The sequence below is a fragment of the Stenella coeruleoalba genome (assembly GCF_951394435.1).
Source record: "Stenella coeruleoalba genome assembly, chromosome: 8".
Taxonomy (NCBI): Eukaryota; Metazoa; Chordata; class Mammalia; order Artiodactyla; family Delphinidae; genus Stenella; species Stenella coeruleoalba.
This window is the reverse complement of record NC_137154.1, coordinates 376,927-390,590: the sequence shown is the minus strand read 5'-3', so window position 1 is coordinate 390,590 and position 13,664 is coordinate 376,927. Positions and strand designations below refer to the sequence as shown.

Genomic DNA, 13,664 nt, shown 5'->3' with positions numbered 1-13,664 from the left:
AGGATATAAACAACGATGGGGGGGGACGAAGCATGCGGAGCCCAGGACGCAGCAGACGACCCTCGAGGGGCAGGTGGCGCTGAGCACAAACACAGCTGGGCAGGTCCCTCTAGCGGGTCAACAAGACCAGCTCTGAGCCGAGCTCAGGGCACCCAACGGGAGGGGCTCACCCAGCGTCGCAGCCGTCGCAGAGCAGCAGACGGTCCTCCCGGTCGCTCCTGCCGCACACCCCACAGAAGGTCGGGTCTTCATCCTCATCCTCCCCAAGCCTGGCGCTCTCCACTGGGATCTGGGGACAGGACAGCGTGCTCAGCACGTGGCAAGAGGGACCCAAATCCCAGAGCCGTTTATATCACGGTTTGCAATGGACCCAGAGCAGATTCACACGGGCTCCATGGGCCCAGAGCTTCTGAATTAACAAGCACCAGTGACTTTTCTGTTTTCTAACCATCTCAGGGTAGTTAGCCCTGAGAAAAAAAACGATTCAACAGAAAAAGTCTGACCCACGGAAGGGCTCCAGAGCGGAGTGGCAGGTGAGACAGCCAAACATGAGGGCTACGTTGCACGGACCACGCGGGTGGAGAACAGGGAAGCGCCGGGCTCTCGTCCCCCAAGAACTGTCCCAGGACCAAGCGAAGCACAGAAACGTGACTGCCAAATGACACTCAAACATGTGCTGCCCCACGACGATCACAGCTACTCCTCATCGCTGCCGCCAGCCCGAGCCACCTCAACAGGCTGCCTCGGTCTCCTGCCCATGAGTCCCACTGAGAAACAGCCTCTGCAGCTCACTTCCCCACGGGTGACTCGCCTGAGCCACACTCTCTGCCTTTGTTCCTGCACCAGCCAGGGACTCGGGACCCTCCCGCGGCCTCCTGGACTCTGTGCTGGGTCTGAGCCGCTCTCGGATCTCCTCCAATTGGACCTGCTGGCGTGTAAGTGGGCCCTTCACCCACCTCCCCTTCCCACACAGGAGGCGCTCGGGGCCAAGGACTCAAGAGGCAGGCACTCAAGGAAACAGAGCTTGCCTGCGGGGAAAATGCCGGCGCTCCCCAGAGACCTCGGGCAGAAGAGCAAAGCGCCCGGGGCAGGCCACAGGAGGCTCCACCAGCAGGACGGGACGGGAGCTGCCGGCCCCGACCAAGACTCCAGGAGAAGTCTGCTCACCCAGAGCCGGAGTCCTCACACATCCCTGGCTCCGCAAATAAAAAGGCACATCTGCGGCTATAAGACTCGCTGAGAAGATGTAAGGCAAATCTCTACGAGTCTTTCTTTTTCTTCTTTTTGGCAGAGCCGTGTGGCTTGCAGGAACTTCCCCGACCAAGGACTGAACCCAGGCCATGGCAGTGAAAGCGAGGAAGCCTAACCACTAGGCCACCAGGGAACTCCCTCAACAAGTCTTTCTAATGCTGTTCCTCAACAGAAGACGACGTATGGAGGCCTCCCAGTCCCCAAACAGCAGGTGAGCAAAAGCACGCTTTTAAGAGCAAGGAAAACACCTTGTCCCCAGCCCTCATGCTCCTGCCACGCGCCTTCCCAAGTCTGGTCCCGAGAGAGCTGGCCCCCTCTCCCAGGGCTGGGGTCCACACCCTGACCTTCCCTGCCTGCTGTGGCTGCCGTGGCTCAAGAGGAGAGAAGCTCGGAGATGCAGAAAAGGCGTGTGGGAGTGGAGAGGAGGAAGTCTGGGAAACCGCTCCCATGCAGAGCCCAGGCTGGCCGGGCACACAGCACCACCTCCAGCACCGGGTTTCACGTTCATGGCCGCAAACGGCCTTTTAGTCGATTTCTAAAACACACGTAACTAATACTTCAGGAAAGCAACTTGCCTTTTGAAGGCATGTTTTCCCATGAGATGGGGACCAATGTAATACACAAAAGGGGGCGCCTACACTTACCTTCTTCAAGATTTTACCGCCAAATTGAGCTCGAATACAAATACATTTAAATATAGTTCGATCAACTGGACAGGAATTGGCATTCTGTAAGAAAGAAAAATCATACTTCAACCTTATAGAATCACTTTCACTATTAATACCATCTGAAAATAATTTCATTTAGAAGTCAAGACTTCCTTTTACATTAAAAATCTAATTTGCAGAATGCCTGTGTAGGCTAGGCTCTGTGCTAGGCGGCTGGGGATACAGCAGTGAAGAAAAGAGACAGAAATCAAATCCCTGCCACGTGGAGCGGTTCTCCTGGAGGGCCAGTCAGTGCTAAGAAGACAAGAGGAGGGCAAGGGGTGGCGGGACAGCTGGGTTACCGGCCAGCAGCAGGGGGCAGAGGAGAAGAGGCTGGGCGCTTGAGGCAACGCCGTTACTGTCACCCTCGCTGGGTAGGGGCAGGCACAGTGCGGCGAGACCGGCCGCGTTCCCGGGGTCCGAGTTGGTGAGGGTGGGAATAGAAAAGAATCAGGCAGGGCCGCTGGTCCTCGAGGACGGTGAAAGGCACGGGGCTGTGGGCCACGCGTCCTTTGACTCATTCCTTCTTTGAGGTTTTTCACAAAGTTCAGAAGGTAGGGAGGGGGCAGTGCTTCTAAAGCTCACCCCGCAACACTGCACCATCTGGTGAACCCCACGTGCTTTTACTGCTAATCACACGACTCAGGCTTTCCTGGGTCTATGAGATGACCCCTCAGCATGTGAGCACCGGCCAACTCGGCCTGAGCAGGCTGCCCCTGGGCCACTAAGGATTTCTGGTCCCCGAGGGGCACCGGCCCATAAACAACCCTCCTGATCCAGCGCTCCACGAGCATATCACCCCACAGTGAGCTTCACCGACCACCCCGAGGGCCTAGAGCTCGAACGAAGCAGAGATCAAGCTCGGACACCACCTGGGGCTCCAACTCCTGTCATAGAGCAGAGACCCAGACCCTTGAGAGGCCGGCCAGAGGCTGGGTCACACACACACAGAGGCTAGCCCGAAGGGAGGAAGTGCCCGAAGAGAAGCCACGCACCTTGGACCACTCCACGATGCAATCGAGGCAGAAGTAGTGGGCACAGTTCTCGGGTGTCCCCACAGCCTGGTCCCTGAAAGCATTAAGACAGATCGGGCAGCTCTCCGAATCATCATCAGAGTTAAATGCACCGCTGGCTTCCAGCACCCCCCGAGTAGCCGCTGCTGCTGCTAACGTGTCCACATCGTCGCCGTCTTCTTCGGAATCCTCGGAACCTTGACAAAGAGGCAATGTTACAAGTCCACAAACCGGAGTACAGGAGGCATGCAGGCCGCAGCCGCACTCGGGTGAGCAGGGTCCCGAATCCCACACACGAGGGACAGACCCGCTCCTGCGGCCCCACCAGGACAGATGTCACCGGGCATTTTAACCCGAAGCTGCTTCCAAGCTCAGGGGACACCGGCCCCACCCCCCCAACTTGGAGCCGAATCAGAACCCTCACGAGGCAGGCAGCCTCCCGGGGCCAGCCCGCCTCTCGGCTCAGTGCAGTGGCCTCCAGAGGGCGCCACGTGCCGTCAACACCCTTCTCAAAACAGTGTCAGTGAGCCACGGCCCTCAGGAAAGGCCTCTCCTACAGGTCTTTCATTTTTCTTGCTTCAGGGATTAGAGAGCATAAATTCCTAACCCAGCAAGCTGGCCACAACAGTCCTGATCAATTTCTGAAAGCTTCTGAAGCTGGGGTTAGGCCAGCAGAAAAGGAGGGAGACACTTTCAGTTCACCAAGGCGGAGTCAACAGGCGCATTAGTTTTCTCTCTCCACTGAACTCCACTGAAATAACGCTACTTCACATGGACAGGAGAAGCAGGCTAGGGGTGTGGCAGGCAGGGTTCTTACACACCCCCGAGACCCTGCTGTCTCAAGGCAAAGGGAAACTAGAACATAACCAAATGAGCTCTTTAAAAGTAGTTTTCTCTGGCTGGTTGTAGAACGTTGCGGCCTATCCACTGAGGGGTGACTCCCAGGAGCTGAGTGACAACGGCCTCCCCTGGCAGCCGGCCAGAGACAGGACTGGAGCCCCATGCCCGCAGGGATCTGAAATCTGCTGACAAGCCGTGACCTTGGGGAGCACCCTGAGCCTCAGACGGGAACGGCAGCCCTGTGACCCCTTGATGTCAGTCGGGTGAGAACCAAGCAGAGGACCAGCCACCGGTGTCTGGACTACAGACCCATGGAACCACTGAGCACGCGGTTCTCAGCTGCTGTGTTCATGACGATCTGTTACAAACCAAGAGAAAACTAACAAAACTGGTGTCCACAAAATTTTGGAGAATGACTTTGCTCAGCTTCCTGCTTGGCTAAGGGCGTGGAGGCTGGAGGATCTGGTTCTTCCTCCGGAATTCCAGAAGGCTCAGGAACTGAAGGGAAGGCAGAGAGCTGGCCATCTGAGGGCCACCTGACCCCTCCGCGGTGTCCCACCCACGGAGGACGCCTTTGAAGTGCCTGAGGGGCAGCGACCACCAACGGAGAGGCAGCTAAAGACACAGGCAGGTGCCAAGACCCTGGGCCACCCGCCTCCCCACCCCGTCTCAGGGGCGGCCGGACCAGGCCCCAACCAGACGAAGGACCAGGCCCAAGGAGGTGCAGACACGGGTGCCAGCCGGCGCGGCAGCTGGCAGCACAGCACGCCTGGGAACCCAGTGCAGGTGAGGGCACGGCTCACACGAGGAGGGCAGGACCACGCTGGAAAGAGCTGGGAGCAACTGAGATGAGGCCGAGTAGGGAGGGGCTGCGAGCTGAGCAGACCAGGACGCATGTGCGCCGCCTGGAGAGCGGGCTGAGGCAGCGGGTCAGAGTCCCAAGTCCTCATGTTTCGTCCTAAGACTTGAACAGATAATACCTATCTGAAGTTGAAAACTGAGCAAACAGCGACACAAGCAAATGACTTCCAGGAATCAACACTAGGACAGGAAAAGAAAAAAGATGAGTAGAAAGAGCTGCGGAAAGAAGGGGGACGTGGCAGATACCAGGCCCGTAAGGATGCAGGTAACTCCCTTTGAAGACACTACGTTTGAGATCTCTTAAATCCTCACCAGCCAGAGATACGCTCCTTGCCTGTGAGTTTCACTGACCGGCGCGGAAAACTAGGGGTGTCTGGTGGAGTCTTACTGCCCATCAGCTATGGCCGTAGCCTCCAGGTGCCCGCCCGCCACTGGGCACCTCCTCATCACCTGCGGGCCTGCTGGGCACTGGGCTCTACGCCAGCTGTCCCTGCACGGCACTCCCCACCAGCCCATGTCCCCCATTACCCGGCTAACCCTCCTGCCCTTCAGATCACAGCTTAGATGTGTCTTTCTGGAAGCTTCTCCTCACCAGCCCAGGCCCACAGGGGCTGAGGCCTCCCCATTCCCATGATGTCCCCATAAACACATTCTTGGCATCTATCACCTGACCTAACTGCTCCTTTACACCGTTGTCTCTGCTGCTAGGCAGTTAGCTCGGGCAGAGAGCCCCGGCTGGGCTCCCGCCTGCCCTCCAGCCTGCAGCCCCGTCCTCTGGCCTCCAGTAGAGCCTCAAACCTCTGCTCGAGGGATGAAGTGACAAAGACCTGATGTCCTCTGCCTCCAGCCTGGTCAAGGCCACATACCTGTGCCCAAGCCCCAAGCCCATCTGCAGAAACAAGCGAAGAGCCACAACGTGACCTGCAAACTCAGCACAGAACTTCACGTGCCTGCACAGAAGTCAAAATCTAACTCTGGAAGAAAATGTCACCAACACACGCGCGGTAGCAAACTCACACTGACGTGCTGTGTCAGTGCTCTTCCTTCACAAGCACTGTCCCACACGTGAGGGGTTACCTTTCTGAAACATTCTAATGTTCATAAACACAGGAGTCCAAGGACTGTGATAAAAAGACTAGGCAGATGCTTCAGGACCACACACGTCCTGAGTGGACGGCTGTTGTCAGAAGGAAAAGAGCCGTAAGTCAAGCTTCCAAAGCCCGGTGCCACATGGGGAGGGGGCTGAGCGCACCTCCCTCTGAGGGGCTGGGACAAGGCAGTCCAGCCTGGGGACCCCACAGGACACGTACCAGCCAGGATGCCCGGGAAGGCCAGGGAAGGAGGCGCCGTGAGGTCCTCAGGCGGCACTATCTCCCCGTGCAGGAGTTCAGAGGCACAAACGTCAAGTGATGTAAACATCCTGGGAATTTCTTAATAAAGTCATTCCGTGCATCTGCCAGTTCTCTCAGGGGTTCCATCAACAGCGAGAGAAGGAGCCACAGGAGGCACCGCCATCCTGCCCAGGTGGTCCCTGGGGTCAGGTGGCTCCCTGGTCAGGTGGTCCTAGGTCCCGGCAAACCTCGGCTCATGCTACCCCTGCCCTGCAGCAGGGGCTGGGGGCCTGCTCTGCCCGCAGGTCCAGTCCTGCGTTCTCCCTGGCAACGCCCTTCGCACTGCTCCCTGTTCTCAGGCATTTTAACCTCCTGCCGCCACCAAGGAAGACACCTACCCACTGTGCCATCAGCCCAACCACATCAATGCGAGCCAGCTTCCCAGCTGAAGACGAGACCCACTGCAGGGGACTGCCAGACTGCTGTGCTAGGGAGTTTCACCCCCAGCGTTCACAGCCCCAGGTGGCCAGCGCGGTTAAGGCAGCAACTTCAACAAGGCCGTTTTATGACAGCAATCCCTGTCACGAGAGAGGGGACACGCGGGGCCGCTCGAACGTCAGCGTTCTCACCAGATCCGTCTTCCAGGTGCCCCTCGTCGTCGTCGCCATCACTGTGCTCAGTGCACGTGTCGTCCTCAGAGCCCCCACTGTGGGCATCACTGCTGTCTTCTAGATGGACAGGTAAACACAGGCCCGGGGGGCAGCGTCATGGCTGAGGCAGGTTGGAAGATGCACAGAGGTGTTCAGAGGACACCTGCCCACAGGGCGCCCAGCGCTGCCCCCAGGGATGGGGGGGTGGGGCCGCATGGGGACGTGGGGAGGGAAAAGCAGCATCTTTTGCTCAATTTACATCTGTATTGATTGCATTAAAAATAAACACCAAACAATGTGCCGCTTGTGCACTTGAAAAGCAAAGCATGAACACTTGCTCCCCAGCTCCGTGTGGAGCGGCGGGAGGGCAGCTCACCAGCATCGCTGGTCAGGGCGGCAGGACGGAGTCTCGGGTGGCCATCGGGCCCCGGGCTTCGGTCCACAAGCTCGTCCAGGCTGTCGTCATCCATTGCTGGACATTGGAGTTCAGCTCTGAAAGAAACCAGGGTCAAGTAATTTCCCGCTGTCCCAAACGTTACGTAAAGCTCCCTGCCGAGAGCAATAGTCACTCTCTACACGTCACGTCCTGGTGACACGTGTCCACCCGTAGCACAGGAGATATAATACGCTCAAAACTGTGCATACACACAAAAGAGGCTGGCTCCTACCTACAGACCCACGTTCAAAGTCAGATCCCAACTTATAACGAACCTAACTGAGCCTCAGACTGGCCACCTTCTTGTTCAGTCAGGCACCTACCACACCTCAACACTCCCCAGGTACCACGAGGCCAGGCTTGAAGGAAATGGCTTATCACAAGCTGAGGCAAAGCAGCGCTTTCAATGGGGGATGGTCACCAGAAGGCCCCGGTGCCAAGCAGGGCCCTCTCCCTGCACTCCCCTGGCACCTCCCTCTCAGCCCTGGCTGGCCAGCCCAGGCTCCACGCACCTGACTATAGCTGGGAGGCCAAGGTACCAGCTGACGTTCCTCTGACCTCGCCCCAGTGCATCCACAGGGCACCGCCAAGTCACCTGACTGCCCGGGGGCAGCACGGGGCCACAAGGAGCAGAGGTCAGGTTCTGCCTCTTGGCTGCCAAGTCCACCTGCTCTTGGGCTCCTGATCTCCAAGTGGGGATGCCTGTCGTGCCTACTCTGCAAGGCCACTGCCAGGATAACACAGAAGATCTAGACCAATGACCTCACAGACATAGGGGGACACAATTACCCTCCCACACCAGGGCCTCTGACTTTGGTCTCCAAATACGGGCTCCTTTCCCATCAGTGCTACTCACTTCCCAAGTGACCCCGAGAGGAAACACCTCAATGACACACAGTGAGGAAACACTGCCCCCATCCAGGTGGCACAGTGTGCTTCCAACCAAGTCCAGTCTACATGGTCAAAGGAAAGGGGTCACAGAAAAGACCGGAAGGCAGAGGCACAAAGCAAGAACCAGGCGCAGGGGGTTAGGCTGACAGCAGCGTGCCCAGAAGCCAGGAAAGGCTCTCATTCCTGGATCCTACATGCAGGCTTCTCTCCCGTGGGCTGTGGGCCACACACTGTGTATGACACATGCATCACAGAAACAAGGGAACGGGCTGTCACTACCACCATTGTACAGATGCTCCCAAAGAATGATCCCCTGATGGGGCTGAGGCCAGGTTCAGACCCCAGAACGCCTCACTTCCCATACAAAGTCCGATTCTGGGAGGATGCTTTCTAAAACAGTGAGGGCATGTTAATGCCACGAAACTGCCACACGATGCTTCCACTGCAAGCAGGCAACTGAAATGTTTAACCCCTGAAAGCCACCACCTTTCCTCTACCTAACATGCCAAGGTTAAGAAAATCAGCAACAGTCCTACTCAACTTAAGGGTCTGCACCCCACTTCTTGGTGAGTCAGCAACACAGCAGGGACCTTCCCTGTCCTGTGCCCACGTCCTGACCATGTCTCCTGCTGGAGACGCACAGACCATGGCGCCACTGTCCGTCCACCTTTCCCCTGAGCATGATGGCTGCAGCCCATTGCAGGTAAGAAGACCTATTGTCCTCTGGCTATAGCTGTCATTCTGGGACACCTGCTCTCATACTTACCCTGCCCCTACTGTGTGCAGCACGGGTCCTGCCCTGGAGAAGCACAGCCTATGAAGGAGGTAAATACTCACACCCAGGAACCTACCGAGGAAAAAAATCAGAAAATGTAACCCCCCAAAGAGACGACAGAGCACAGCCAGGGACAGTTCACACGCAAAAGGTCAAAAGCACAAACAAATAACCCCTGGCCTCTCCCTTGGTGACTGAGACCTAGGCCTGCCTGCCAGGGGCAGTGGCAGGGCCTGGCTCAGAGAGCTGTAGGAGGTCAGTGCGGCCACGATGGGGTCTGGCTTGCCTGAGACACCAACTCCGGAATCAGGATGACTGACTCCCCGTGTCCCTGCACCTGTGGGGATCAGTCCCGAGAGCCCTGTGCTTCTCCATCACAGCTGCGAGGAGAACCTCCAGGCCTCCCGACAGCCCTCCCTTCCTGCATCATCGTACACAGTAACTTCTGGCAGCGCCCAGGGAAAAGAGCCGGCTAGCCTCTGAAGGTGCTTTCCAGGGCAAGCGCTGTGCGACCACGAAGGAAGAGACCACCGTTAGCAAGCCCCGGCCCCCCCCCCCCCGTAAGGAACCCTGCACTCAGAACACTGTGCGAGTGGGACCCTGGCTTAGCACCTACTGGCCCCACCAGCAGCCCCAGCTCAGACACGCCTGCTCAGATCCACCATCCCCACCTCTGCTCATATGTCCCAGACCAATGGCCAGGAAGCCCTTTCTGCGGGAAAGCCCACAGCCCCCCGGCTGCTGGCCGCCTTCGGCAGCGCCCGCAGCACTGTGGTGCTCCTGCCGAGCCTTCAGATTTAAGGGAACCTGGGGAAAAATTTAAACCAGAAAGAGTATTTCCCTCTCTTTTCAAATTCAGGGACTCAAAGCACCTGCAATCCCAACCATCACTAAGGAACCAAAAGACCTTCCGGTATGGTCACCGGCAGCTATGCCAGGACCAGAACCTGACTGCCCATCACCAGGCCCTGAGCAAGCCTGCCCGGTCCAACGTCTCATACGGGGCCAACTCTCAACTTTCATTCATCGTCTGCCACAGAGGATACAAGACCTCGAAACTGTAAACTGCAACGGAAGTCAAAAAGCTAGGGCCCAGCAAGGTCTTGGCAGGGTTGAGACAGACACCAAGAGTCCATGCTGGGAGGCTGCTAAGAGAACCAAAGCCAGGCTGGCCCTGTCACGGCCTTGCCACCAGCCTAGCGCAAAAAAAGGAACCAGCTGTTGTCATTCTGACACAACATTCTTCTCCTAAGAAAAAATACTGAGTGGTCCAGGGAGAGGGAAGGTGTGCTATGTCCCAAGTCAAACCTCACTTCAGCCTCAGGTTCTGTCCAAGTGACCACGGGCCAAAATGTGGCTCACAGGCTGACTACCATCTTGCTGCTGCTGCTGCAGAAACAAGATAAGTATATAAAAGCCAAAGTTGACAAGAATGTAAAACAATCCTTGTTATTAAAAAAAAAACATGGGCCAGGAATCAGGGCTAGGGTTAACACAGTGCCCTGGCTCCGCACTCAGGAGCTGTGTGACGTTGGCAAGTTACTTAACCTCTACGGGCTCCATTCTATGTATGTAAAACAGGAAGGCCAATACCTAGTCCCGAAAAACTGCTGTGAAGACTACGTGAGTTAAAGAACGGGAAACCATCCCGTCAACCAAACAGGCCTGTCGAAACACTGGCGAAGCCAATGAAAGCAAAGACAACCAGGAGCTGGAAACGAGTTAGCAAACGGTCACACTTCGCTCTAGGAAGGCGCCCCCCCGGAAACCCGCCTGCAAGCCCGGGGCCTCCCAGCCTCTGCGCGAGGCCTCCCGCGCCCGCAGGCGGTCACCGCCGCCCGCCAGCCCGGGGCCAGTGCGGCGCAGGCCTCGCACCGCTGGGCAGGCCGCAGACAAAGCGCGAGGCGCCCGGGGCGGCCCTCCGGCCGGGGCGCAACAGACACCCGGGAAGCTGCGGCCCAGCACGTACCCGGAACCTCGCGCCCCGCCGGCCGCTACCGGGCGCTCGCCGCCACTGCCGCAGCCGCCGCCCGAACGAGAACCACGACTAGGCCCGAACGCCACCGCCACAGCCGCCGCCGCCGCCGCCGCCGCCGCCGCCGCCGCCGCCGCCGCCGCCGCCGCCGCCGCCGCGCGCTCCTCGACCCGGAAGTGCATGGAGCCGGCTTCCGGGGTCCTTCCACCCCGCCCTTGGCGGGAACCACTGGGACCAGGGAGGGGAAGAAAGGCCTGAGGTGGAAGAGAGAGCCGCTCCCTGAGCTTGGGGATCTCGAGGCTTTGGAAACACTGTTTAATGCGTTATCACAGTCCAAAGAGACAAGCTGCTTGGAAGAACTTGAGGTTTCTAAGTTCCTGCCTTTGGGCTGTTATGGGACTGCCCCTCCGTCGGGAAGCTGGCACAGTCCGACCCTCCGCCCGTCGCCCAGGGCGAATGGGAGCGGAAGCCTGGCACACCTAGGGTCCCGCCCCCAGCCAGGGTCCCGCCCCGTGCGATGGCCCCGCCCCCAACCCGGGTCCGGCTCCACGCGGCGCCCCCGCCCCGCCCTCCCGCCACCCCCCTCCCATCCCTCAGATGTCAAGCGTGAGCTGCGGAGAGCCGTGCCGGGACGGCCTGGTGGCGCTCCAGGGACGAGCAGCTTTGTGCCGTCCGTTCACTCCGACCAAACACTGATGGACCCTCTGCTCGGGCTCCGCCAGGCGCTGAGCACAGCGAGGACGATTCCCCAGTCCCGTGTCCCATCTTGTCCAGACACAATAAACAATGAACGTTGCGAATCACTGCGCCGCGTGGTGTGTGAGAAGCTGATTCGTGCTCTGCTAAAAAGGGCAGAGTCCGGGGCTCCGGAGGCAGGAGGACTGGCCAGTGGTAGTTAGCGGGTGAGACGTGATGGCGGAGGGAGCAGCCGTGGGGAGAGCTCGGAGAAGCTGCCGGGACCACAGAAGGGAGGCCCGCGAAGTGGGCCCGGGCGGGGAGCGGCACGGGAGGGTCCTGAGCAGGGTGACAGGCGCTGGCTGATAGGATCCCCCGGGCGGCAGCGGGTGAACAGAATGGAGCAGCGGGGGCGGGCCCGGGGGACCAGTGGGGAGGCCTCTTTGGCCAACCCCCCTTCAGGGACCCCCGTGGTGCCGGCTGGGGTGGGGCAGCGCAGGTGCGGGAAGCGATCCGCTCCTGGTAGATTATGAAGACAGAAGCGAGGGGGGCGCGGTTGTTGAGGAGTTGGATGTGAGATGCCAGGTAAAAGGGGAAACCAGGAAGGGTTCCTGGAAGCCAGGGGAAGAAGGCGCATCCAGGAGGACGCCTGTGTGGAGCGAGGTGGGAGTCACCGGTGACCCGGAGGATAGCAGCGCTGGGGGGCGGGGCAGCTGGAGGCGGTTTAACGAGAAGGCGAGCTGAGTGACGGCCGGCGAGCACCAAGCGGGAAACAAAAGTGGAGGCAGCTGGAAAGAAGGCCACCGAGAGAAGGTTGTTTTGTTTTTTCTTTTTACGAGGGGAGAAATAACCCGCGTGCTTACAGGATCCGGAAAGGACTTTGCAGAAAGGAAGAATGGATGGTGCCAGAGAGGTGAGGGACTCTGGAGGGAATCTTCTCTGTGGGCGTGTGTGTGTGTGTGTGTGTGTGTGTGTGTGTGTGTGTGTGGCGCTGGCACAGCATAGTACCTCTTGGGTGTCACCCAGGCCAGGTACCCAAATCCGGACACTTTAGCTCTCAGCGTAAGTATGGATCTTGTGACCTCGGAAGAGTTTCTCAATCCCTCTGTGCCTCGTTGGCTATAAAATAGTGATGTGGAGGGCTGGATGGGTGGGGTCCAGCATGCTAAACACCCTGCACCAGACACCTTCCCCTCCCTCTCAGCTTGGTCTCAGCCAGTGTCGGCCCTTCTGCACACACATGCCTACCTGCCAAAGACCACTAGATATGAGGACACCGCCCAGCAGAGGATCCCAAATCTGGGTGGGTGGGAGCACGCCACTAAAGCTCCTGGGAAGGAATTGGACAAGCAGCTTGGAGCCCCCTTGGAGCGGGATCAGCCCCTCCTACCCTCATCTGCAGCTGCTCTTGGGGCCTGCTGGAAGATTGTCATAATAAACACATGCAGGGCTTCCCTGGTGGCGCAGTGGTTAAGAATCCGCCTGCCAATGCAGGGGACACGGGTTCAAGCCCTGGTCTGGGAAGATCCCACATGCCGCGGAGCAACTAAGTCCATGCACCACAACTACTGAGCCCGCGTGCCACAACTACTGAAGCCTGCACGCCTAGAGGCCATGCTCCGCAACAAGAGAAGCCACCGCAATGAGAAGACCGCACACCGCAACGAAGAGTAACCCCCACTCGCCACAACTAGAGAAAGCACGCACGCAGCAACGAAGACCCAACGCAGCCAAAAACAAATAAATAAAAAAAGAGAGAGAGAGAGAAAAACCTGTACCTTGCAGCCCTCACTGGGCCATGGTGCATGCTGGCACACCCTACTCCTGCCCCTCGCAGGCCCAGGCAGGCCCAGACACAGGATGCATGCTCCTCTCCTCGTGTGCACAGGAGGGTGGAGCTGGACAGGGAGCTCCCTTGGTTCTGTCCAGCCCAGGTCAGCCCCGTCCCCTGCCATCAGTCCTGCACAAACACACAGGGCCAGAGCCGGGGAAAGGAAACAGGCAGGGCTGTGATCCCTAACTTAGGAAGGCAGGCGTATCAGTGTCCTAGGGCAGCCACAACAAATGACCACAGACTGGGGGGCTTAAAACCACAAATTTCTTCTCTCACAGTCCAGGAGGCCAGAAGTCCAAAATCTAGGTTGACAGCTGTGCTTTCTCTGAAATCTGTAGAGGGAATCCTCTGTTTCCGCTTCTGGTTTTTGGTCCTTCAGTCTTCCGTGGCTTACGGCAGCATCACCCCAATCTCTGCCTCGGTCT

The 13,664-nt window shown here is 58.4% G+C and overlaps 1 protein-coding gene across 8 annotated transcripts in view; it reads right to left on the bottom strand.

Moving 5' to 3' along the window:
• Positions 1 to 10,815, bottom strand: part of PHRF1 (PHD and ring finger domains 1) — a 28,357-nt gene extending 17,542 nt beyond the window's left edge. For 3 of the 8 annotated variants that reach the window (XM_079930503.1, XM_079930504.1, XM_079930506.1), the window contains exons 1-7: positions 10,725 to 10,731; positions 8,747 to 8,827; positions 7,030 to 7,145; positions 6,633 to 6,731; positions 2,954 to 3,168; positions 1,896 to 1,979; positions 171 to 289 (exon numbers count right to left, since the gene is read on the bottom strand). In XM_079930503.1, coding sequence (XP_079786629.1) covers positions 171 to 289; positions 1,896 to 1,979; positions 2,954 to 3,168; positions 6,633 to 6,731; positions 7,030 to 7,123 — 611 coding nt within the window. In that variant the 5' untranslated portion in view covers positions 7,124 to 7,145; positions 8,747 to 8,827; positions 10,725 to 10,731. Of the gene's footprint in view, positions 1 to 170; positions 290 to 1,895; positions 1,980 to 2,953; positions 3,169 to 6,632; positions 6,732 to 7,029; positions 7,146 to 8,746; positions 8,861 to 9,426; positions 9,655 to 10,724 lie in introns of those variants that run through there. The other 5 variants (XM_079930507.1, XM_079930502.1, XM_079930505.1 and 2 more) reach the window with 5 other exon arrangements.
• Between the last annotated feature and the right edge of the window lie 2,849 nt (positions 10,816 to 13,664).